This window comes from Pagrus major, chromosome 4 (genome assembly GCF_040436345.1).
Source record: "Pagrus major chromosome 4, Pma_NU_1.0".
Taxonomy (NCBI): Eukaryota; Metazoa; Chordata; class Actinopteri; order Spariformes; family Sparidae; genus Pagrus; species Pagrus major.
Window position 1 is genome coordinate 29338902 of NC_133218.1, and position 22923 is coordinate 29361824.

Here is a 22923-nt window from a genome sequence, read left to right on the forward strand (position 1 = left end):
TTAATATCACACTATAGCAAAGAAGAACATTAGAAAATTTAGTAATTTAGTTTGTTCTGCTGATGACAACCTCTGTCTGTCTGTCTGTCTCTTCAAACTCCTGCTGTGACTTTCGTTGCAGAGCATGCTGTCATCTCATGAAAACTCATGATGCAACAGATTAAAACAAATGAGATGCTACAGGCTGACATGTTTTCTGAACTCTGTACATGTTCTAGTTTATTCTAAACCTTCAGTCAGAATTAAATCCCAGGTTTGAGTTAAGGACATTATTATTCAGGAGATGAAAGCAGTATGTAGTGCAAGTGTTACTGGTTTATTCATAAAATGACAAAGTTGTTAATTTGCCACTGAAGACCATTTTTCCAAACCTTGTACACAGCTCGCCAAACATTTCTTTGCTAGTCTGGTTAAATGCATAAATGTGTGTGTCTGAGTGTGTGTGTGGTGGACTGTCTTGAGGAAAGGATAACATCTTATTTTCACTCTGAATGTTTCGACAAAACCTGCTGAGTGAGGAGCTACCACTAATGGATATGTGGACATTCAGATGGCCTGTCACAAGCATCTGTGTGTGCGTGTGTGTGTGTGTGTGTGTGTGTTAATCTGCTGGGGCAACTCATCTTATCCTAAATGCCATGACCAATTTCACGCTCTCACTGGAAAGGTCGTGCCACCGGTGGGTGCGTGTGCGAGCATGTTTGTGTGTACACGGCCGTGTTGTGTGTATCTGAAGTTAACCCGGTTAACCCCAGCGTAGGTGGAAATCTGCTGCTGAGGCAGACCTGGACAACGCTACTTAACATCACTAGCCATCAATATCTATCACAGATGCAAACACAGAAAAACATACACACAGTGGCCATCTCAGAATCTATAAACAAATATGTACACACCAAATAAAAATTCCTACAAATCAAACACCTGTGCATAATCTTAACCATGGCTGGTTTAAAAGTATTACATAGCTCTATATTCCAATAGTAATCACATTTCCTGGTATCCCTGCTCAATTTATCCGAACAGGACAGAGAACTCCATAAAGAGGCGGCCCTGTTTGCTCTTGAACACGTAGAGAGCAGGATCCTCCTGTTTGCAGCTATGTCTGACAATTACCGCTCCCCATTCATGTGGTGACGTAGAGGGGAGGGAGGGGATTGCTAACTGTGAAACGGACAGGAAGTTAGAAATGGTACCTGTGGCTGTCAAAGGCCTCCAGTTAGTAATTTTAATCATTTCATTTCAGCTTGAAGAAAATAATTGGACGTCCCGCCTGCCTGTCTACCTACACCGGGTACTAACATGCCAGCTTAACACCGGTGAGGACCAACAATAGCCATGTTCATTGTTGACATTCATTGTGACATGCGAGACATGACATAGTCGAATATGATTGGCGATGACAACAATGTGCTACACCCAAAGGACGAGCAGCAGCAGCAACAGACTGTTGTTAAGCAGCTAACCCAGCTAACGCTAGCAAAAAGCACACACCCACAGCAGTTACCAGTAACTGGCAGGCGTTTTTTGGTTGGATACTTTCGAAGTTTAGCTTGCTCTTGGTGGCTCCTCCGATCATACCAACACCAGCTTTAAGATTAAAAAAATTCTCACTGCTCGACTTCAACTTACATAAACACATGCACATGCACACACAAACACCCATACAATTTGTTCAATGATGTCCACAGTCAAACCAACTCCCAGCTACACACAGCCTGATGTAACTATCCCCTGTAACTTAAAGTGTGCTCCAAGACAGAAACAAACTGGCCGCATTTTACAGTTGATATAGGCTATTTTTTACTTTTACAGACGACATTAAGTCCCAAAAAAATGCCGTTAAATGACAGAGACATTGTACAACAGAAAATAGAGTGTGTGACGCGATGTACAATACAATGTATGATATAGCTTTCAGACATGACTGAATCCATCAGCTGTGGAGAGACGTACAGAGACAGAGTGACAGAAGGAGAGATCAAGTCTGACACAGAGTGCACATAAGAAAGAATCAAAAGACAGAGTGAGAAAGTGGGAGAGAGAAAGAGAAAGAGAGAGAGAGGGAGAGTGTGTGTGCCTGTGTGTGCATGTGTGTTTAAGTGTGTGCGCGTGAGAGTTTAAGTGTGTGTCTTCCAGGGGCCCCCGTTGATCATCTTGACACATGTCTGAGCATTTCTGTCACTTTAATGTCACTGTGGAAATTCTGCAGATTAGTACAACATCCGTCATGGTGCTAGGCCGATCCAAGTCAACAGAACGCATGCAATATTAAACGCTAATATTCCCCACAGCCTTTTATGCTCCAATATTACAGAGACAGAAGAAAGGTCCTGAATATTCACTCAGAGAGATGACATGGACAGGTTTGGGAGAAAAGTAGGCACACACACACACACACACACACACACACACACACACACACACACACACACACACACACACACATGATCACACAAAAAGGACTCTGCATACACAAATTGCACACACTCCAATGTCTGTCACAGGAGCTCTTGTAGAGATTAATTTACATAAAACATACACACATACACACACACACACAAATACATCCACATTGCTCATTTCCATCTCTCTCACACAAAAGAACTACTTTATGTACGGACGAGAAGAAAAGAAACAGATCGAGGAGAGACGGTGGGAAAAATGGAGGAAGAGAGGGATGAAACATGAGAGGCAAACAGGGATGAATTAAATACTTAGAAAGCGAGGCAATAAAGAGTGTGGGGGAGTAGAGTGAAATGAAGCGAAAGACAAACAGAGAGAGAAAGAGAGCTGATTAGAGATGCATGCTGAGGGAATGTCATTGTTCTAGTCGATTTGAGACATTATTTAAACTGAGACCCCGGAGAGCAGGAGAGAGAGAGACCGTGATCGACAAAGAGAAGTGGATGGAGGTGGGACAGGGACCTTGAGAGCGGAAAGAGAAAAGTGGTGTATAAAAAGAGAAAAACAGAGGCTGATACAGAGAAAAACAGAGGGAGAGAGATTTGTCTGGATGATGGCATAAACCTCACAATGTTCAATTATTTTGTGTGTGTGTGTAGAAGTGCTCTGTATGATAACTTTTATTTCAGTCTGGAGTTCATGTAAGAGAAAACTATTATATATTAAGATGTGTGTAGGAGGGTGTTTGTTATTTGAGTTTAAGAGTAAGCAAGACAAGCAATTTAACAGCTGCTGGTTGACAGCTGTACTTCTCCATTGATGTCCTCTGTAGCCTCTGTCTGAAACACACACACACACACACACACACACACACACACGCACACACACACTAATACACAGACGCGGGTGTATGAATGATACATAAGTAGTGAATAATGCAGGCTGTCCTGTGCTACGGTGAGGTGGAGCAGTCATACTGAACTTTTCACTGCTGACCGACTCAAGGCTTTGTTGGGGTGATGCCTACTATTACCTGGCAAGTTGTATTAGCTTTGTTGAGAGCAAAGGCCTGGTCCTGAGGTGGTGGTTAACATCAAACTAGACTGAAATCAAATCAGAAGCCAACACTCTGCAGCACACCAGTGTGTGAATACTCGCTGTGGGATCAAACTTTGGGTTTAACTGGGGGTGCCACTGGCAGTGCAAGAGTAGATTTAAGGGGTAACTGTCACCAGCGACAAACACAATCAACTGTGACAGGAAATGAGATGCTTTTAAAATAATCTCGACAATCACAATATTTTAGTCCAACTGTAACCCATCATGCACCTTCTTCTCCCTAATTGTGTCATTTTGTTAACATAAAAACAAACCACATTTTCACAGTTGGCATTCAGACAGCTCAGGTACAGTCATTTCAGCCTTAAATGAGTCTTTTTTTACCCACAAAGTAAGAAAGTTTAAGAAAAAGTGAAGACTTTTAGACTCATTAACAGTGACCCACTGTAAATCTAATTGAAAATGTCTAAGATTTGGATCAGTCTGTGGCAGACATCACATATTTCGTTCAGAAATCACACAATCCCTGCTCCAACAGGGCTGATGTCAGCTGTCATTTCATTACAACTTTAACAACATACAGTAAGTGCACCACCTTACTTAGCAGCCTGCTTGCATTGGATATCTGTCCATTATCCAAAAAGTCAGATTCAATGCAGAGCCGTCTGGCGCTGCTGGTATACAGCATGTGTCCAAAAGCACTTCATATATTTTTCAGCAAATAAGAAATAAAACACTAGAATGAAACTAGACAAAAAGGACAACATTATTTTACAGGAAAGATAGTCTAATAAGTGTGTGTGTGTGTGTGTGTGTGTGTGTATGTGTGTGTGTGCGTGTAATTTATTAGAGAAGTCCTCTCCATGTCGTTAGGAGGAAACCGCTTAATTAAGACCATGAGGAGATTCTCCCCAGGGGGACTCCTCTGTGCTCAGTATGTGTGTGTGTGAACATAATACAAGCCATCTGATTTTGAATATCTAGATCTAATACTGATATTAATAACTGGAAATAAAAAAAAAAACCTTAAAATCAAACCAGGGTGACACATTGCAGAACTTGTGTGTGGCATCATGACCCTCTTATAACTTCATAAATGCATACTGTATAAAACACCAACACAGGATGTGTGAGGTCCAGTACCACACATCCTCCAAATGATGTTAACATTACAAATTGGATGTACAAGATTTTGTGATCACTTGTTTGTTACTCACATTGTTTCCCTCTGTGTGACTCTCAGGCAAACACAGACAGCGGTATGGTGTCACGCTGGTATCACAGTGGTCGGCATGGCCATGACACTCACATCTGGCCAGATGACAGAGAGAATGAGAGAAATATAAACATGTAATGACCTCAAAACTGCCTTGTGCAAATTTAATAATTGAAATATTGAATTAACATTTCCTATTGCAATGAAAAACATACAGTATATATGTGAATTCAACAGCAAAAAGGTAAGCACATAACATGACAAAAGCTCTCCCTCCTCCATCCCTGTCCATGAAACAGCAGCAGTGCCATTAGGAAGTTCCCATTCAACATTTATAAATGCCATCCCGAGAATTATCAGAGCAACATAACAGGTAGCAGACAGCCCTGCCTCTCTCACCCTCCCTCCCTCCCTCCCTCCCACACACACACACACACACACACACACACACACACACACACACACACACTGCAGGACAGTCATTTAATTATTCTTTCAGATATTCAGCTGCTTTCTCTCTTTCATTCCTGCCTCTGTGTATCCTTTCACCTCTCGTTCTCTTTATACAATTTTCTGTTTCAAACTGGATTGATTAATCAAATCTTTACATTTGATTAGAAATAGAGATAAGTCTTTATGTGCAGTATTTCTTATTTTAGCACATTTCACATTATTCTAGTGGTTTGTAGAAGCTGAAATATTGTCAACTTTTCAGCGCAAGGCACAGAGTTGCACTGCTTTTTCCATTATTAACAATTCATTGTCCGAGTGCGCATGCAGCTCCACTCCACAGGCGCACCACACTATTTTGCATGGAGCGCTTTTCCAAGGCGTCTTTGAAGTCGCTGCGCCTTTAGCAACAAGTCTCGGATTAGGGCCTACAGCCCTAATAGACTGAGCCTAAGGATGACTGGTTAGGGCAGCTGTCCTCATAACGCCTGCTTTGCCATGTCTTTGTTTGACCGGATCATATAGAAATTGTGTATTTGTTGCAAGTAGGCTTTGAGCATCCGGGAGTAGCTTATTGAAGATATATTGGTATTGGTGTATGTGTTGGCTGATAAGCAACAACAGGAAGTACAGAAATGTCAAAAATATATATGGTTTGCTGCGCAGCAATATGATTTGTAGTGAAAAGAAAAAAGTTTAAGGGATCCTTATCAAAAACTTTCACTTATTTAATGTTTATCTGTTTAAAGGGTTTAAAAGGGGAAAAAAAGTGAGACTACCACCAATTTATAAAACTCCTAATAATAGTCAAGCTATAAAAACTACATTTTATATTTCAATACAGCAAAGTGTTATGAAAAGATTATATTTCTTTGCCACTATATCACACAGTAATGTCAGAAAAACAATGCTCATGAGTGCAGACGCACACAAAGACACATACTCAAGTTATGAGTGTACTCTCTCTTCCAAACATCTATTTACATGCTTCATAAAGAACGAAGAGAGAGGAGATGGAGAGACAGAATAAGAATGAAAGAGAGGGGGGAGACGGGGAGGAATAAGGAATGCACAGATGAGATTTCAGCAGCTCGAAATCTCTGTTTCTCCTACTCCACTGTAACAAGCTACTAATTAAAACAGCTTAGAGGGAGGGGGAGGGAGAGAAAGAGTTAGAGATGATTGCCTCCTGCATAATCCCATAATTACCACAGTCATAAAAAACAGTCACTCTGTCAGTCTAATGAAGAGATGTGTTCACAATTACTCCCAGAAAGCTCTGCCGAAACTCAACAGTCTGTGTCAAAATATTTTTCTAGATGTCGAACTGTGCTCGCACATTTTTTAACAAATCAAGACTGAAAAGATCTTCAACTGTTCCTTTCAACTAATTACACCACTTAAACACAGTTTGACAAGTTACAGGAGTGAATTTTAATGAACAAAATTGGAATTTTGCTTCATACTGTGTGGTCCTCTCGCTTCATTAATAAAATTGTTACAGAAATAAGTAAAGGCAAAAAGAAAAACCTCATTGATATGCCAGATTATGCCAGAATTTCAGTTTATAAATATTTAACACCAAAAGACCAACACTTTAAGATTTAAAAGCCATATTTAGCAACATTTGTGGGGATGGCGATTCAAATGTCCTTTTCTTAGTGTGCAATCTAATTAAAATAAATCATAAAAAGATGAGATATTTTTGGTGTATCTCTTCATAAATATTTGTAACTCCTCACCTGCCACTGATGGTGATCTCGTTGATAGCATAGTATCTGTGTCGCTGGTTCACCCCAGCTGCTCTGGTGTGGTACTGTCCACTCAGGTGTATCCTGACCTGTGTGGCATGCACCATCTTCTGCAGGGCAGGATTGTTGTAGAAGTCATTATAGCCTGGTCTCAGGTTTGGCTCTGGGGTCAGCAGGCTGAATGTGATGTTACCTCCAGAGAAGGGCACGTCACTGGAACACAGGAAGCATACACATGCATGAAACATGAAAAAGTAATTGACCAGTCAGCACTACTCTCTGGTTGGCATACACTCTGGTATGTGCAATCATATTTCATCATTATCGCAATACGAACATGCGAGATAAACACAAGACAAAAGACAGCATGTGAACATTATACCCATCAGCTGGAGCGCTGCATACATGTGCCATACATTCACAACATTTGGCCTATCAGATGAAGCCCTACCTAGCTGTCAGCTACCCTTAGAGTAATTGGTGTCAATTTGGTGGTGACTGCGAGGTTAGCGAGCACAATGGCTGAGGAAGGAGCGAAGAGCTAACATGGGCACTTCAGGATTTGCTTATTTATTTTTTAGATCATATCATCATTGGCATATTGAACAGGGCATATTCATCATATAATGCAGGCCTACTAGAGAGCACTTACAAGTCGATTGTTCAATCATAAAATGTCCCAATTAGCACATATGTTGGTCACAATATATCGGGATACAGGATCTGTATGACAGTTATTTATATTATGTGTTAATGTAAGAAAATGATGACGCACTGATCGACAGATATTAATATTAGTATCTGCCTCAAAAGTCCAATATCCATCAAACTAAAGCAAATAATAGAGCAGAGCAGAAGAAGTACCACAGTAATGACCAAAACTACGATTACTCTGCTGGTACATGTTTCTTCACTCTCTTTCAACCTTTCTGTCCCTCCAACAGCTTCCGTCTTTATTTTCAGGTAATGCTGAAAGACTTCAGGCCACTTCTCTTGTGCAGGTGTGTGTGTGTGTGTGTGTGTGTGTTTATGTTGGTTTAGCTTTTGGCACACAATAAGCAGTGTCGTACTATCCCACATACTGTTTGTGGAACCGTGTCCTCATAAGGCTATTTTAACACTGGGTCCTGTGTGTCTATGTGTAAGTGTTTAGTATATTGGTTCAATACTGATAGAAAAGGTGACAGTAAACATTCATTCAGGCACTTAACGCTTCCTCCAATTAATTTCCGAGGGAAAACCCTGCAGTTTGAACTGAAAAGTTGACTGAAAAGTTGCAATTTTAAATTCTTTTAAACCAGGTTGTTCCCGGCTGGATTGTAAAAGATCTACGTAACTTATTTGAAGCAGTTCAGCCAGAAGCCAAACAATATGAGTGAGAACTATTTAAATTTTTAGCCAAAGATCAAACTGCATCTAAATTAATTTGTGTTCCAGCTCTCACTTGCCTTCTACTGTCCTTTTCATCTCACAAAAATACCTGTTTCACTTGTTTATCTACATGTAGACGAGTTGCAAAATGATCACTAACAGCACTCCTTGAATGGTGCTCTAACTGACTGGCATGAAAACACCTGAAATGACTGAGGCATGCTTAAATTTATCTTGCCAGACACTCCAGTGGGCTCTGAGGAGGCAATGTCTCAGGCGGGATTAAATAAATCTTGCGCGATAAAACACATAAATCTTGCAAGATCAAAGACAGTGCTCTTTTTGATATAATTATCAACCACTAATGTCACAGAGTGTGTTGCCAGTGTGAGCTTCAATTGCTCTCATGCCAATTTAACTAATATGTATAACTGTGCCAGGAAAGGTTGTATGTGATATAATTTGTCAGTCATGTGAAAAATAAGCAATGACTACATGATCTGTGATCTACTCATACCTGTTCTATCTGGTGCCAACCAGGGCCTTGATACAAGCAGCTATGCCAACATTTAGTGTGTGAGATTGGGTGTGTATGTTAAGACTATGTTCCAAGTCCGGTTCTCTTTCTAGTGCCAATCGAGAGCCTGTTACCGGTCATTTGCCAAGGCAGCGCTGTTGGTGGTTAGCTTTATAAACCAAGTCACTGTGAGAGTGCCAGGTTGTGTGTGTGTGTGTGTGTTGACTGTGTGGAATGGGTATGTGTCTAATTTCCTTTGATTTCTGTTTACTTGTGTTTTGTGCGTGTTAGTACATGCACTATCACACACAAACACTTGCATTTGTTTGTGTGTGTGTTCATATACTTCTTTATTCAGTCTTGCCAGTAATTTCTGTGTAATCTCCTCTGCCTTAGAGGCCTGCCACCCAATAGCGTACAGCAAGAACATGTGGTTCTGCTCTGGGGAGGATGCCCCGAACAGAACATCAGACTGCCCGAGGAGTTTATTTTCAGCTTTTCCACATATAGAGGTATCAAAGCAGTTTTAAATGGGACGATCAGTCTGTGGCCAGAGACATATTTATTTTTTATCTGACTGATGACACATTCAAATTTCACAACAGTAGTGAGCATCCTGAGATGACAAATTAAAGGAAAAACTAACATAGTAAGTGTCTTAGTAAGGGGTTGGGCCACCACACGCTGCCAAAACAGCTCAAATGCCCATTGTCATTGATTCTACAAGTCTCTGGAGCTCTGCTGGAGAGATCAACACCATTCTTTAAAAAGATATTTCCTCACTTGGTGCTTTGATAACGATGGTGGTGTAGAGCACTGTCTACGTTGGTCCAAAATTTCCAATATTTGTTCAGTTAGGTTGAGATCTGGTGACTGCAAAGGCCATAGCATTTGATTCACATCAATTTTATACTAATCAAACCATTCAGTGATCCCTTGTGCCCTATGGATGGGGACTTTGTCATGCAGAAGAGACTACTTGTCTTGTATGCAAGACACCAAGGCAGGTAATGGGCAAATCCAAGAACGAAGGAAATACAAAATACAAAAACTAAACTACATACAAACAAATGAAGTGCTGGGAACACACTACTTTAGTAGGGTCGATAATACTGACTATTTTCCACACGTTCACAAATGGTACCTACCGGGGCAGCTGCAGACAGTTGACTGAGTCTGGTCTCAGTAAAGGCCCGCCGTTCTGCATCTCAAACACACTGCAGTTTCTGGCCATGTACTGCCAGTCCAGCCAGGGCTGTTTTGAGGTGGAGTCACTGTCAGGTTCTGTGAGGTCACGCCTCCGTCTTTGGATCAGAACTGACTCAGGCAAGAGGCCACCAAACTGAACTATAACATAGAATACCTGGAGTGGAAAGGGGTACAGGTTAGCATGACTCATGGCTCAGCTGCACAATGTAAAATATCCACAACAGGCAATAAATCCGACCACGGTGCGGCTTTAAATGTTCAGGTGCTGTTGACACTGTGTCAGACATATCTATTCACCTCTATTGTAATTTTCAAGGCCATAGTGAGAGCAGCTATTGTTTAGACATGACAAATGACAAAAAAATCACATCTTCATGATCGGGGTTAAGCAGTTTTGATCGAATGGTAAAATGACGTTTTGCTCATTAGTCATTACTCGTCTTCATGTATACATAACCTGAGATGATAATTAAGGTATTTGGTTGAAAACAGACAGCCTTCACACAACACATAGACACATATTTACACAAACGCAAGTGGGTTCCTATAACACATAAACCATGAGCCTGTCTGTGTGTAGGTGTGGGTATGTGTGTTAAGTGTTATCTGCCCCACTACAGTGTGGGCTGGGACACTGGGTTACACAGCAGGGAGCGCATTAAGCCACCACCACTGCGCAAACCCACACACATGCACACACCAACACACACATACACCCCAACTTCAGAAAGTGTCTTTTATCTGGGGACTTGAGTTGAGCTACCACGTCAGGACAGCTACCAAAATCCTGCCCACACTCACATACACACTTCAGAGAGAAGAGGGACGAGTCTTTTGACAGCCCAAGTGTCGACTACGCCCAAATCCACCAATCTCTCTCTCTCTCTCTCTCTCTCTCTCTCTCTCTCTCACTGCAGTGCTTAGAAAGAGGATGAAACTACTGTCCAGTGCACACACACAGGTGCAAGCAGACAGATACTAAACAGTGTTTGTATTGTAGCATTTCAACTGTACACTCCACAAAGACAGAATTTACTATAGTTGATTGTCGATTTAGTTGATACAATGACCTAAAATGACCCACATTTGCTGACAATCTGACTGGGTCGACGCATGTTATCCAACACTGTCTAAACGGTTTCATGCAGATCTCATGCTCCTAAGCGATGACATAAAAGGATGGAAAGGGTAAACTGTAATAACTATAGAATAACTATAGAATTATCATTGACTTCAACGTCTAGCCGTCCAAAACAAACATTCTGCTACTTTACATCTCACACATACTTTAACATGTTGTTTCTTCATTTTCAAATAAGTTGACCAAACAATCAAAGAATCAGTGACGTGAAGAAGGTTTAATTTATTTATGTTTATGCAGTAAAAGCTGCAAACCTGCACGAATAGCAACAACTATGAATAATCCAGCCAGTCTGCATGGGTCAAACAGGGACTGAGCGTGTGTTCATCAGCCTGCATAGTGTATAAAAATGGTCTCCAATCACCATTACAATTAAAAAAAAAAACTTAAACACTAGTTAACATATTTAATTTGTCCATGTCATTACCCATCCATCTGTTTGTCTATCATTATTGTAGAATAATATGTGTGTATTATTGTGATGTATTACCTGGTATTGTCCATTGGCCAAATCCACAGTAATAGTGACTCCTTCATCAAGTTCTTGTGGAGTCATGATCCTAGAAAGCCAAGTGGTGCCCATGTCCTGATCATTGATATAACTGTGTGGATGGGCATTAAGGTTGAGTCTTAAGACTCTGTCATTTGTGGTGTCCTCCACGCCACTGGGGATGCAGTATCTGTCAACAGTAAACGTTTTTAGGCATACAGACTATTACATTAAATAAAAATGTACAATACAAAAATATTAATAGAAATAGAAATACAAGAGGTTGTGATACTTTACCTCTCAACTAAAGGGTGTACTCTGGGGTGACTGGGAGGACAGCGACACTCTGACTGGACATGCAGCTCAGGCAGGATCCCTGAGTACACCTCCACTATTTCCCTGTTAAAACAAGAAACAGCAGACGATATTTAACTTTAACACTGAAGCAAAATATAATCCTGTGCATTTTAACAAGGATGAGGAGGGGACTAGCTTACAATTGTATGGCAACTTGTATTTAACAGTTAATTTGACCCAAACTACACTACAACTATGTTTTATATCCAAAATAATAAAATAACACATTTAATACCATGATTAATAAAATTCAAGTTATGCATAGTTCATGGGGACGAACACAAACAAGCCTTTTGTAACAACTTGAATTTTGAGATAAACTCTGAAGGCACCTGCTGATGGGCCTTTGACTGAACATTTAGCACAAAGTGGAAAATCAAAGGCATAATTTGAAAACTCAATCTTTCACTTTGTCTTACCCCAATCTTGATGAGAGGAACTTGTAAGCTCCAAGTCCTCACTGTGTGCAGTACATCACTGGTAAGCAAAACACTAATTGCCTTGTATTGAATTCTCAGGGAAAATCCTCTGGAAGCAGTATGGATCTTAAGATGCAACGATTAGCCTTCCCCTTCTTTCTTCTAACCATCTTTCCCTTTATCACACCATGCTGCTCGCTCCTCTTCTTCCTCGTTGGTTTAATCCATAAGGCATCTTCATGTCTATTTGTCCTCATTTGTATCCTTTCCTCCCTTTATTAAATCTATCTGTAGCTATCACTTCCCCTCCTTTTTCTGTGTCAATCACGGCTCCCTTCCTTCTAACATTTTTTTTGTGCAAACAATCATTTCCTGTCGTCATTTTTTGATTCCTCCCCCTCTCTCTCCGTCTTACTCTATCCAACTCACCTGTTGGTCAGAGTGGCAGGATAAAATCTAAAGTCCTGCATCCGCCCAATGAACTGATTAGACCCTGGAGAGATGAAAAGAGAGGAGAAAAGAGCATAAAGAAGGCGTTAATGGGTTTGTACTGAAGGCAGTGAGTGAGAGGATTTCACAGTATTTAGTAGATTATCTTATCAGTTTCTTGATACCAGCTGTGTGAGGCTTGCCCACAGCTGCTTATAATGGCCAAGTTCATGAAATAAAGCTGAACCGGATCAGCTACAGTCTACATTTGCTTCCACTAGAGAGCAGCAAGGCTTATAAAGGACAAAGTCATTAGTTTGGTTTGAGGCCTGACCAAAACAGGTCTGTCTAAGGTAACAGGTTATTACTACTGCCTTAATCATTTTTGCTGAGGATAAATATAACTGTGCTTCATAGGTTTCACTCATTAGTGTGTTTCCTCCTTTTAACTGCACTGATTCTTGTCTGTAGATGGTCCTTTATCCAAAACCACTGTCTCTTCTGGACAAAATCTTATTTTTCTAAAGCCTGGACAAGAATTCATCAGGACTTTGTGCTGAAAATAACATAATTTTCATTATAGATTAAACTGCCAAATCCTTTTGGAGTCATTGATTAATCGTTCGGTCTATCAATAAATTGAGAAAACGGCTCATCAGAAGTTTCTGGAGAACGAAGTGAAGTCTTCAAAATATTTGTCTTATCCAACACTTCTATACACTTCTATACCCAAAGAATTTATTTTCATATAAGAGAAAGTAAAACTGAAACACTTGAGAGACTGGGACACACATTTCAGGAATTTGTCTTCAAAAATGAAACAAACAATAAATCAATTTGCAATGAATCTCCTGCTTAAAACAGGAAGTGAGGGCTCTGATAAAGCTGGCTGATGTTGAGAAGAGAGGATGTGCAAAGAGGGAAATGCAAAGATGTTTGACAACATATATCAAATATGCCAAGATACCAAACTCTCTTTATCAAGCAAACATACACTGGAGTATCTCAAACATATGGGCACACCATCCAGACAGACATGTTCATACTGGACTGCACACAAGAAACACCATCAAACACATAAATGAACACAGTCAAGGCCCCAACACAACCATACATTTGTGACAATGTTGGATAGAACATAAGAGACCCACACAGATGTTGATGCTGGTCCAGAGAGAGCTGGAGTCTTTTAGTGTCCAACAAACTTCTGTCTAGTTTGACAACAACTCTTAGAAGACAGATAAACGTCTCTAAGCATCGACTGAACCCCTGCCATGCCGAGCTTTGTCTGTGTGTGTCTGTGTGTGTGTGTGTGTGCGTGCACGCGTGTGTGTTTTGGAGGCTTTACTGTGTCTACTCCCAAAAAACATCCTTACTTTAGAGAAAGAGAGTGTGTAAGTGTGTGTGCATGCATGAATGTGTGTGTATTTGCATTTGAGAGAGGCTTTGCCATGTTTGGCCCAACTACAATGTGAGCATGTGTGTGTTGGGGGGATGTATGTGTGTGTAAAACAGAGAGAGAGTGAGAGAGTGTTATGGGATGTAAGTGTGTTCGAACAGTGTGTGGTTGTGCAGCCTAAGGCTTTGGCTCAGGATTTCTTTAGCGTGTGGAAATGGGATTATGCCTTCCTCTGAAAAGCACTCTCCCTATTGTTACTGGGATGATGCAAGGTATAAGCCTTAATTCTCTCTTCTCTGTGTAGGTCTCTGTCTTCTCTCTCTGTGTTTCACTTTCTCTCATCCGTTGCTCTCAGTTTTTGTGTTGCAGTTAATACAGGCGACTAAGAGTTACGTGTCCATTTTTTCTTGTTTTTTTCTTTCTGTCCTTCAGTGGTCCTGTCACTCTCAATATACAAGAAGATTTTACTATTTTTTCCTTAAAGTTGCAACCACTGGTACTAGCTTATGTTAAACACTGGGGATGTGGGGGGGATGGTTCAAGAAATACAGGTGATGTGAGGTCATGTCATGGTGTGAGGAGATTCTCTACATGCACCAACTGAGTTTGGACGCAGCTCCTTCTGAAGCAAAATCACGAGAGAAAAGAAAGCATTCTGTGAACAATCATCTATTTCTGGTCCACATATATATAGTGTTTATATTACCTATGCTTGCAACCTTTTAGATCTCAGTCTTGGTGAATTTGGTACCACCCATGATTACTGGTGGGAATAGCAACTGTGGTAAATAAGTGCATTCACATGGTGCTGGAAAAAAATAATTTCTGATTGGGGAAAAATCATGGGAACACTTCCTCAAGTTGGCACAACAACTCAGATTACTCCCCGCAATATTTAAATCTGATCTGCTGTCGAAATTAACCGTGGCTTGTTTTGTAGATGCATTATTGAATGACTGTTGTCAGCACTAACTTTGGGGACAGAAAATTGACTAAAATAATAGAATAAAATACAACTATTGACCACTGAATTGATTTGAAAAAACTCAACAACACCACTACACCAAAGTTACTAACCAGAGTTACCGGAGTTACTAATGATCTGTTATAAGCAGCTGATTCACAACAATTATAGCACCACCTTTGATACAACCGACTATCCCAATCGACTACTTTTACAATGTGGTCGGCAGTTAAATCTCTGCTCAAGACAACTTCTACGCTGTACAAACACACAGTTTTCAGTGAGCAGGGTCCCCTCCAAAAACAGACATTGTTGTTAATCAATACATCTGATCAGCATTCACATAATCAATCCACTGATCAGAATTCCAGACACAACCCCCAGGTTCAACAACCACACGCACACATACACACACACTCTCCCGCAAGCCAATCACTTGTATTGATCACCACCACTGATGTGATCTTCAGCTGATCAGATGCTACCTGCCGTGAACTAGGGATCAATGCCTGATAAACGAGAAGAAAAACACTCGTTTATCACCCTGTAGATGAACGGATATCATTTTTCTCTCAATTTCTCTCCTATTGACTCTGAGACGGCTTCCAGGCACCACCAATCAATCACAGATGTGTAGTTGAAGGGGGGATAAAGGCTGGGAGGAGAATAAAGGTGGAGTGGTCATTGACGCCATATTTAGATATACAGACAAGATAAACTAAGAGGTAATTTTTCTCCATTTCCTGGAAAAGAACAGACAGAAGAGTGTAGGGCAAGAGTGTAAACATTTTCAGTCAAAATATAAAAAGAGCTTTAAAAACCAGCCATATTTACCGTTGGAGCTGAGTCCCACCCACATGGCACCGTCCTCGTTGATGTCAGACAGCCTGCCGGTCAGGGGCTGAGTGTCAAACGGTGTCCCATCCTCCTCGAGCCCATCCAGGAATAGACTCACACGTCTGTCATGGACCTGGAAAATTAGTCAGAGTGAGATGTAAGTCTGTGCTGACCAGCATGAATAATCTTGATTTTCTGTTGGAATAAATAAACAACAATCAAAATAAATCCCAATAAACAATACATCCCTTTGTTTCCCTTTTAGAGCAGCTTCAACCTTTGATTAGGGCATTGGTTCTCAAACTGAGGGTCGGGCACCCCTGAGGGTGCACAGAGGCACTGCAGGGGGAGTGTGGATGAGCAGAGGGAAAATATGGAGTGAAACGAAGTTGAATGTAAATGATCTATGCTTGCTGATGCTGACTTTTGCTTCAGTAAATTCAACTTGGATCCTTTTTTTATTAGTTGCTACCCCAATTATTGTAAATGATTGATACAAATTCATGGGAATGGGGGACGTGAAGTTTTTCTTCTAAAGGCAGCATGCCAAAAAAGGTTTGAGAACCACTGGATTAGGGTGAGGATGGCCTGAGTAGACGCAGAGAGAGATTTGTTTTGTCTAGAAAAAACTTCAATGTAAACTGCATACCAGGTTTTGGGAGGAAAAAAGTACAAAGATGATCAATAAATAAAACAACATTTACATGAAGCATCACTGGACACCATTAACAGTCTCCGAGCACCACAGCGGAACTTGCGTACATGTAAGGGAGCGGCCTGAGAGGCAGATGCTGCAGTAAAGGCCAAGCAGCAGGTTACTGATGTAACACAACGTCTCGGAGAGAGTGGCAGCTGCTCTGTGTGTGCGTCATCTATCTACAAAAGTGTATGCACACATTGCGTGTTTTTGCATATCTATGCATGTGTGTACGTGTGTTTGAGTGTGACCATGTGTGTGTGAATTATACATACGGCTAATCTTCCAGCTCATTTCCCCAGTAGCAGAAAGAGCCTCAGGCTAAACTGCCTCAGCCGCAAATTAGCTTTCTGTTTGACCAAAAACCTCCTCTCCGCTCCTTTCCTCTCTTTCCCGATCTGCTGCATGAATATTAAAAACTGCACAGCAGACAACACCGTCAAAGCAGGAGAAGCTCCCTTTCACATCAAACCCGGGCAAAAAGAAGATACTTCCATAAGCGGGGCTCTCCCCCTCCAAAAAAAACTTTAATGTGCCCTGTCCTACTCTCTGCCTTTACCCCATCTCTAAATCCTGTGTTAGGGAAACACACTGTGGGACCACTGATAAACGTGACTCTCCCTGTCTTACCACAGTCCCCCTCTCCTTCTTCATCTTTCCCGTCTCTCTCCTGCTCTGGTCCTCCTTGCTTTGTCCTTTCTCCTCCCCACGAGGTCATTGGATTCCTTCACCTTTTTTCTGTTTTTGAGTTCCCTCACCTCATTTTCAATTGCTCCCGCTCTCTCTCTCTCTCCTCCCCCCATATTTTTCATAACTATCTTTACTTTCTCTTCCCTTTCAGTCGACAACTTCCCCCTCTCATCTCCCTTCCTGTCTCTTTCCCTCATGTTTATCTTGCCCTGTCGCTCTCACTTGTTGTCAGCTCTTTAGGGAAGTTGAAAAGGTGTGAGGAGGGAAATAAGTCCAAGTCAAAAAACGCCTTTAGGGGATGAAGGCAGGCCCAGACAAGTGTCTGCCTCTCAGAGGATAGTTAAGACGCCCAGACAGACACTTTCATGATGGCTGATTGAAGACTGGCAAGCGCATGAGAGCAGAAGAGAGAGCGCAGGAGAGAATAAGAGTGAAAAAAAAAAGGAGAGGGAAAAAAAGAGACAGGAGGGAGAAAAAGAAAAGTCAGAGAGCGGGTGTAAGAGAGGGAGCTAGAAGAAGGGCCCTCTTTAGGAATCTCTAAGCCAGAGCTGTGTGGCTCTTGGGGAGATGTGAGGCAGTTGTCAGGCCTGATGTAAATGAATCTTGAAGCGCTTCATCCTCCTTAGCCGCCACGCGCCCTTTTGAAACACAGCCAACTCCCCTTTGTTAGCTTTCACAAACACTTTCGCTCCATTTTTCCCTTTCCCCATCCATCTGTATTTTTACCTCCTTTCCTCTACCTCTCTTTGTCTCTTTTAGCCAGTGTAACTTCAGAGCTCTTTGAGAACGGAAGAAAAAAAGAGGAGAAAGAGTTGGAGAATTCTTTAGTGTTGATAACTCGTCTCATTTGGACTGTGTCCACTAAGTCCAGAGGAAAGGAAATGACTACTTTAAACTATCCCTTTATACAGAGGATTTTAACTAAAGCCCTTTAAAGTACCATCTTGAATGAATTTGCAGGTATACACTGAGCTACAATTAAGTTATTGTACACTTTGGCATCTGTCTGTTATTTCAGTGCCAATGAATGTTTTTGTAATTTTGTGTGTTTTTCAAAGGTCTGTTGTTGCTTATATTTAATCAAATGGTTTCTTTTTTACTGTTTTATGGGCTAATTTTCAACAATTTTTACTCCTGTGACGCACTTTGTGACCCTACTCAGTGAAAAGTGCTGTACTAAATAAACTTTCCTTTCTTACTTACTTACATCAGTGTATTTAATTCAAGAAGCCCAATAATTGGGATAATTAGATAATTAAATCTTCCTTTAAAAGGTACAATATGTGAGAATGTCAGTCGAAAACATTCAAAAATTACCAAAATGATCAACTGAAAGTGAAGAAATAACAGTTTTGATGTTATGATGTCTATGTAATGTTGCAGAGATAGCTACTGAAGTAAGCATGCTCACCAGCTAGTTCCTGGCCCGGTCACGGTCCAAAGCTTTTGTGCTAGCAGTATAAACAACAACGCTCACCCAGTGCTCCGAGCTCCCACTATCTGCACAGCTAACTGAGCTAATAAGCTAATGGCAGCTACAGTTAGCAGAAGTTAGTGGTTACGCTTGCCCCCTACTTGTTCGGTGTATTAATTCGACAACTGGCTAATTTTTTACACCTTTAACGTTTCATCATTGTCATGGTATTTATAATTTCCTGCTGTTTTGCTCCTTCCTGCAAACTCAAACTCTGTCACACGAGGACTAAAGCTGAAACTAGAAGGAGCGATGGCTTTGGTGGGGTTCAATCCTCGGCCAGCTTGGATATTAAATCTAACCTTTGCACCACCTGTGGTCCCTGCCACCATTCATGGCTCCATTAGTAGCTGGCCTGGTTGCCTACTGTTCTCTCCTGCAACATTCCAGCAAAGCCACGACTCATTAACTCAACAGGCACTGACATCATTTATACATTACATTTTTTTCCACATTACGTCATATTAAGTCAATTTTAGCTGTTATTTTATGACATTTGCTGTTCCAGGACCAAATTAACAGGTACGGGCTGCAAAACTGTCCATGTAACATCACCTAAATGAAGTGCTACAGGTGTTCTACTTGACTACAAATTAAATGCAGCTTAGTGTATTGTATGTCTTTTCTTCTTTTTCATTATCATCCTTTCCTTATCAAACAATTTATTTCAATTGTGTTCCTAAAGGTTTCTGTGCTCTTAGGGAGTTTCAAGCACCCTTTCCCTGTGCAAAACCCACCCCGCTGGCAATGTTACCACCTAAGCCTCTCTAAAAGCCCAGGGAAACCCTGAGTGGGAAAGCTTTTAGTGATCTGTAGACTGGCATTTTGACTAAAGCTCTTCTCGATTTTCACACTCCTGCCAAGCCATGGCTCAGTACACAGTGTGGACAGCAGTGTTTCTTCTAAGCTCACTTTGTAGCTGTGGGCCACGAAAGTAAGAGGTGGGAGAGAAAATACAAATAAATATCAGCCAAAGTTTGCTGTCCCAGCCAACATGAAAAAAAATGATCAGTAATAACTCTACAACATAATAATGATAATATATTAATATATATATATAAAACATAGAACTTTTACTTTTGTAACCAGCATTAAACTAAATGAACAGCTGTCTGTATCTTGCGGATTAAAACCTTATTTCTTTGAAAAAGCACTGACAAATTTGTTTCACCTGCTTAATCGACCTTTTCTTTTTGCAGAGGTAAAATGTGGTACAGTTTGCACATAATAGAGGTAGATAGCTATCAGCTAAGCACAAGGATAGGTAAGGAGAGGAATTAGGTGTCTGTGGGCAGTAGCAACACTTCCTGATGACCTGGGTCATTTTCCATGAACTTGATCCAATCGCTCGGTGAGCTGCCCTTTACCACACTGAAGACACGATATATAATTTAGCCAGCAAAATGTCCTCGTATTTTTTAAAAAAAATGTCATTTTGGCAACTTCTGTATTTTACAATACTATTATTATGACTTCATTGATGAAAAATCAAAAATACAAAATGCAGGTCTGTGTCATTTGAATATTAAACTCTCAATGTAATCAATACAATGTAAGCAAACGTAAACCTTTCAAATAGACATGAAACTCATGTTTGGTTGCCATTTCAGACGGACAGCTGTCATACTGCAGCTGCAGACTTTCCAATTAATCATTGTCCAGAGAGAGGTTAACCATGACACTCAGAAATGTACCTGAATAATTCGCATTAATAGGTGAGGCGGGCGTTATCCAAACATCTGACATGCTGCAGACAGTGTCAGACTTAAAAAATAACATTTTATTTATATGTGGAGAAGGGCTATCTTGACAGTTGAGGTCAAAGTCGATGAGAGGGACCTTAAAGATGACTAATACTGGAAACCAATTCTAGATACATATTTTACTGCTGTCTGTTATGAGAGCTAAAGCATTGCAACGCTCTATGCAGGAGCTTAATGTTATATATGTTTATGTGTATGTGTACACCAGCTGATACACACTGTGCTGTCCCTGTTTGACCTTTCTTATAGAGGATACCATTTCCCCCACTTAACCATATTTTCACCTCCTTCTGATCAGCTCCATTTTATCGACACAATATATTTAAGCAGTTAACGTCTAATTCTTACATTGGCAGTTCTCCTCCAAATGGCAGAATAAGCACAACCTCCCACTGTTCTCAATTTAAACAACTGTCGTCAATTACATCAAGTACTGTCATGCACTTGATATAGCATTTATATGGTAATTTAAGAAGGTGCAACAAGGGAATACACACAGAAATGTATCCAAGCTTTAGTGCTAGACCATGAATACATTTGTATAAAATCTCAAATGTAGTAACTGATGTACATAACTGAATATAAAACCACAGTAAGATATATTTCTGTACATGTACTTTACACCTACAGTAACTACAAGAAAAACTAGAGCAAAACAATTAAGGGAGGGGTGGTACAAGTGCAACAGAGCAGTCTGGAGCACACAGTAGTTGTTTGAAATACCTCTCAATCCGTCTATCTTTGTTTACTACAGCTTAAATGTACTCAAAACGATTATTTCAATTCATCACATAAATCAGATATATATATAAGGATTTCCATCATCCATACGAATGCTACCTCACATCTTTTATCCCCCTCTTTTACTCTCTTGTTGGACACTTCCATCCGTCACCCACTTTTCGGTTTACTAACAGGTAAGTAGGTCCTTACAGCACCTACTGCATGCCTGTCCATCATGAAAGAAGGATCCCTCCTCTGCTGCTTTTCCTAAAATTATTCCCATTTTTGTCCCGCTAAAGTCTTGTTATGTTGACTTTTTCCTTATCAAAAGTGGAGAAAGACCGTGTTATGTTGTGCAGATTGTAAAGCCCTCTGAGACAACATTGTAAAATTTGGGCTACATCAATAAAATTAACTTTATTAAACTTTTCATCAGCCTCTCGACCATATTCTTCTCCTCCAGAACCCTACATTCTCAGTCCCAGCTCCTACTGGAGTAAATCTTCCATCTCTTCTTTTCATCCCCACATCTCCACCCTCCTCTCTTGAACTTTGCTCAACCATCTTTTGTTTTCTTTTTCCAGGCCCTCCCTTCTCTTGTCGCTCCTCTCATGCTTGTCTGCTCTTCTTCACCTATCTCTTCTTCTCCTTTTAACCTCCTCTAATCCTCGACTCCCCGTCTCTGCCCCCACGCATCCCAGTCTCACCAAACTCCTCCGAATGTGTTGCCCTGTGACTGACATGCCACTCACTGATAACACACCTCATTCCACAGCCGGCGAAGCTGTCATTGGAGGGAGAGTCAAAAAAAGAGTGAGAAAGGAAAGAGGGAAGAGAAAGAGAAAGAAAAAGTGAAAGTTAGAGAGACATGATGGACGGAGGATAGAGGGAAGAGTTTGGTTAATAAGAGAAACACAGTGGTGCTCGTAGAAGAAAAGCAGTATTCATGGTAAAGCATGACAGAGAGATATTTCCCATCTATCTTAACTATTAAATGCCAAATTAAAGAAATGCAACAACACATTGTATACAGATTGAAATGGGAAGAAGACGAGGGGGAAGTGAAGGAAAGAGAGAACTGTATGAAGACAGACAAAGTTAATGAATGTCGTTGACTAAGATCGTCTTCAACCCGCATACAAGTGTATGTGTGTATGTATTAAAACAACACACCTCCACCATGTCACCATCGTGTTTAGCCTCATGGTCTCATTCAGTGGTCAAGTTAGCAATTACAAACATGCAGCATGCAGTTAAACAATTTTTAAAAAGGGCAACAAAACTACCTGGTTAGGTTCACGATCTGGCTTGACATAATACCTCCTTTAAACAATCATAACTACTTCATTAGGTTTAGAAAAACATCATAATTATGCTTCAAATAACCGACCCAAACCCTGTCCAGATGCAGAATTTCTGGCTCTTTATACTACGCTCGTCATTTGCAACTGTCATTTTCGCCCCCTGCTGGTAATGCCCCTTCATACACGTATGTACTTGTTGCACAGGTAAACCGTAACACTCCAGTGCTGTCCTACAGTGGATCTTTTTTACTTTAGTA

General features: G+C 40.8%; 1 protein-coding gene across 1 annotated transcript in view; it reads right to left on the bottom strand.

The window, feature by feature from the left end:
- Positions 1 to 22923, bottom strand: part of ush2a (Usher syndrome 2A (autosomal recessive, mild)) — a 196771-nt gene that overhangs the window by 161358 nt on the left and 12490 nt on the right. Inside the window, exons 5-11 of the mRNA XM_073463862.1 lie at positions 16013 to 16148; positions 12816 to 12879; positions 11908 to 12009; positions 11611 to 11800; positions 9919 to 10133; positions 6874 to 7095; positions 4683 to 4776 (exon numbers count right to left, since the gene is read on the bottom strand). Coding sequence (XP_073319963.1) covers positions 4683 to 4776; positions 6874 to 7095; positions 9919 to 10133; positions 11611 to 11800; positions 11908 to 12009; positions 12816 to 12879; positions 16013 to 16148 — 1023 coding nt within the window. The remainder of the gene's footprint in view (positions 1 to 4682; positions 4777 to 6873; positions 7096 to 9918; positions 10134 to 11610; positions 11801 to 11907; positions 12010 to 12815; positions 12880 to 16012; positions 16149 to 22923) is intronic.